This window comes from Carlito syrichta, unplaced genomic scaffold (assembly GCF_000164805.1).
Source record: "Carlito syrichta isolate Samal-C Ts95f unplaced genomic scaffold, Tarsius_syrichta-2.0.1 Scaffold142869, whole genome shotgun sequence".
Classification (NCBI taxonomy): domain Eukaryota; kingdom Metazoa; phylum Chordata; class Mammalia; order Primates; family Tarsiidae; genus Carlito; species Carlito syrichta.
Genome location: NW_007086965.1, coordinates 6801 through 9703, shown reverse-complemented (window position 1 = coordinate 9703; position 2903 = coordinate 6801). Strand labels below are relative to the sequence as shown.

Sequence of the window (2903 nt, the reverse complement as noted above, 5' to 3'; positions counted from 1 at the left end):
GGTCTCGCTGCCCAGGCGGGTCTTGAACCCGCGGCCTCAGGCAATTCACTCACCTTAGCCTCCCAAAGGCGCAGAATTACAGGCGGAGCCACCGAGCCCGGCAATGGGTTATTTTAAAACAAAAACATTTCATTGAGCAACTAAAGTGTTCCAGGCATTGGGCCAGGCCCTTTGCACAGAAATTTTCCTAGCAGCCCAATGGAGTGGCAATCAGCCTCTGGAATAGGATTTCTCAAAAGTTAATAATATAACTCCTTAAAGGACAAAGCTCTGAACCTCCAACAATATATCCCAGAATCCCAGTTTGAAAAGCACTATTCTAGATAATTCTGCTGGGTGATTTTGGTAAAGCCCTATCAAGGTTAGAAAAACAAACAGAAAGGGGTTGTTTCTCACAGCTAGTGGCAGCAAGAGTGAGGGAGTTTAGCAGAGGCAGGGTGTGTAGAGGGTTACCACCTTGAGCTCTGGAAGACTGAGGATCTGCTCAAAGGACACTTGAGCCCGCAGTGACTCCTCCATGCTCCGCTGCTCCTGGGGAAGCAGCTCACAAAACCGCCTGTGGGCTCTGGCAGAAAGAGAGGGGGGACTTTGTTGGCACTCCTAGGCAATCATCGCCCTGTGTTATTATATCCCCACTCTGTGCCTCTATACCAGGTATAAACCAGGTGAGGAGCTAAGCCACACACACAGAACTTCTGAGCCATCAGGCAACACTAAGCCAAAGGACAACAATCACAAGACAGCACAGGCTGGGAGTCCCTTCTTGCGATGGGTATTTGTGAGGGCCTACTATGTGTTGGGAACTGATTCTACAGCTCCCCGGGGGATCAAGAGGTTGGGGGAGAAGCCAGAAGTCAGCACTGAAGAACCGGGAAAAAAAGAACAAAACCAAAAATCTCATTTTCACTTTCATTCCAGGGATCTCCTGCTCCTCAAAGCCATATATATATGTGTATATTTTACCGAAGATGCGGAAGGCATAGTGGGACAGATACCACTCTGTCACCCAGGCTGGAGTGCAGTGACAAGATCATGGTTCACCATAGTATCAACTTCCTGGGCTCAGGCGATCCTCCCACCTCAGCCTCCTCAGTAGCTAGGACTACAGGCATGTGCCACCATACCCAGCTAATTTTATTTATGTATTTATTTATTTTATTATTATTATTTTTTGAGTTGGAGTCTAACTTTGTCACCCAGGTTGGAGTGCAGTGGCACGTGGCACGCTCATGGCCATTGCAGCCTCGACCTGCTGAGCTCAGTCGATCCTTCCGCCTCAGCCTTCCAAGTAGCTGGAACTACAGGCACATGCCACCATGCCCGGCTAATTTTTTTATTTATTGTAGAGATGAGGTCTCGCCAAGTTACCCAGGCTGGTCTTGGACCCATGAGCTCAGGAAATCCCCTCACCTCGGCCTCCCAAAGTACTGGGATTATAGGTGTAAGCCACTGCACCAGGCATTTTTTTAAAATTAGAAAATATAGTTTATTTAGAAAGTAAATTAGAAAGAGAGAGAGAAAAAAAGAGATTCACCTTCCCAAGGTAGGGGAGGGGGCCAAAGCTTAAGAAAACATGGCCTATCCATAGCCCAAAGAGCACATGGCCACACCATAGCTTAGCAAGGCAATGGCCTTTTTTATTTTTTGTATAGACGAGGTCTCACTATGATGCCCAGGCTGGTCTTGAACTCCTTGGGCTCAAGCAATCCTGCCACCTCAGTCGCTCAAAGTGCTAGGATTGCAGGCGTGAGCTTCTGCGCCCTGCTCTTTTTTTTAAGCATCCACCCTGGACTGTCCTCCTCACCCCCATCTCCTTCCCATAGGTGATCTTTGCCAAAGGAAGACCAGGGATCTCCTCACTCACGTGCCCTGGCCTGCATAAAGCTGGTCAACCAGGTCCCAGTTCAAGTTCAAATCCACTTATTCAGCGTGCAGTCTTAGGCAGTTACCAAAGCTCTCTGAGGCTGTTCCATTGTTCCGTACCTCTTTTCTAAAGTTTAAGTTAGGTAATGCAGGCCCTGGCGCACGCTAAGTGCTCAGTAAGCGTTAACGGTTCCTGTATTATACAGGTATAGCTGGGAGCAGGAGCCAGACTCCCCAAAGCTTCTGGGGTTTAGCCAAAGTCGGCCAAGAGCACAGCAGCCCCTGCCGGACTGGTTCAGTAGTGCCTAAGCCGGAGCAGCGCAGGGTCAAAGAGCGCCCCACTTTTCCTGGAGCCTGCGAGGTGGCTCAGCGATGCAAAGCTGGGGCCAGGGCGCGAGCGGGGAGGCGAGCTGGGAGGAGCGCGCAGACCGACTCCGACTCCTGGCCTCCAGTTCCGGCTCCGGCTCCCCCGCAGACCTCGGGCAAGCTCCTGCCCCTCTCTTGGGGTGGAGGGGAATCAGTCTGTCCATCTGGGGACAGGCCCCCCGAAGCCGTCTCTAGAGGATCCCGAGGTGGAGTTCAGGGCAGTACTTACAGGAGGATCTCCTGCTTGGTCAGGAACGTCAAGTCCTGAAAGGCAAAGCCAGACAGAGGGTCGGTGGGCTGCTTGGAGGCCGCGGCCGCCCCGCCGCTCGCTCCAGGACCCCGCTCCCGGGAAGAGGCGCGCACGCGAACTCCCAGGGGACCGGCGTCCCGCGCACCTGGTACTCGGCCAGCAGCTCCTTGGACAGCCGACTGCCCGAGCCCCCCATCGCCGCGGCGCGCGCTCAGCTCCGGCAACTCGCCTCGGGACGCCGGCAACTTTCTCACTTCCGCCCTCGGGCCGCGTCACCGCCCCATCCCCGCAGCAACCGCTCCTGGGCCACGGCCCTCGGGCCCGCCCCCTCCCTAAAGCGCCCAGGCGCTGCCTGCCGGGTTTAGCCTGCGAGTTCCCGGCTGCGGGCGGTCCCAGGAGGGCTGGAGGCGGGGCCCGGGGCGGG

The 2903-nt window shown here is 54.5% G+C and overlaps 1 protein-coding gene across 3 annotated transcripts in view; it reads right to left on the bottom strand.

Moving 5' to 3' along the window:
* Window positions 1-2836, bottom strand: part of CIB1 (calcium and integrin binding 1) — a 4913-nt gene extending 2077 nt beyond the window's left edge. For all 3 annotated transcript variants that reach the window (XM_008049981.2, XM_021708530.1, XM_008049982.2), the window contains exons 1-3: window positions 2625-2836; window positions 2459-2493; window positions 457-565 (exon numbers count right to left, since the gene is read on the bottom strand). In XM_008049981.2, the coding sequence (XP_008048172.1) occupies window positions 457-565; window positions 2459-2493; window positions 2625-2675 (195 nt within the window). In that variant the 5' untranslated portion in view covers window positions 2676-2836. The remainder of the gene's footprint in view (window positions 1-456; window positions 566-2458; window positions 2494-2624) is intronic.
* Between the last annotated feature and the right edge of the window lie 67 nt (window positions 2837-2903).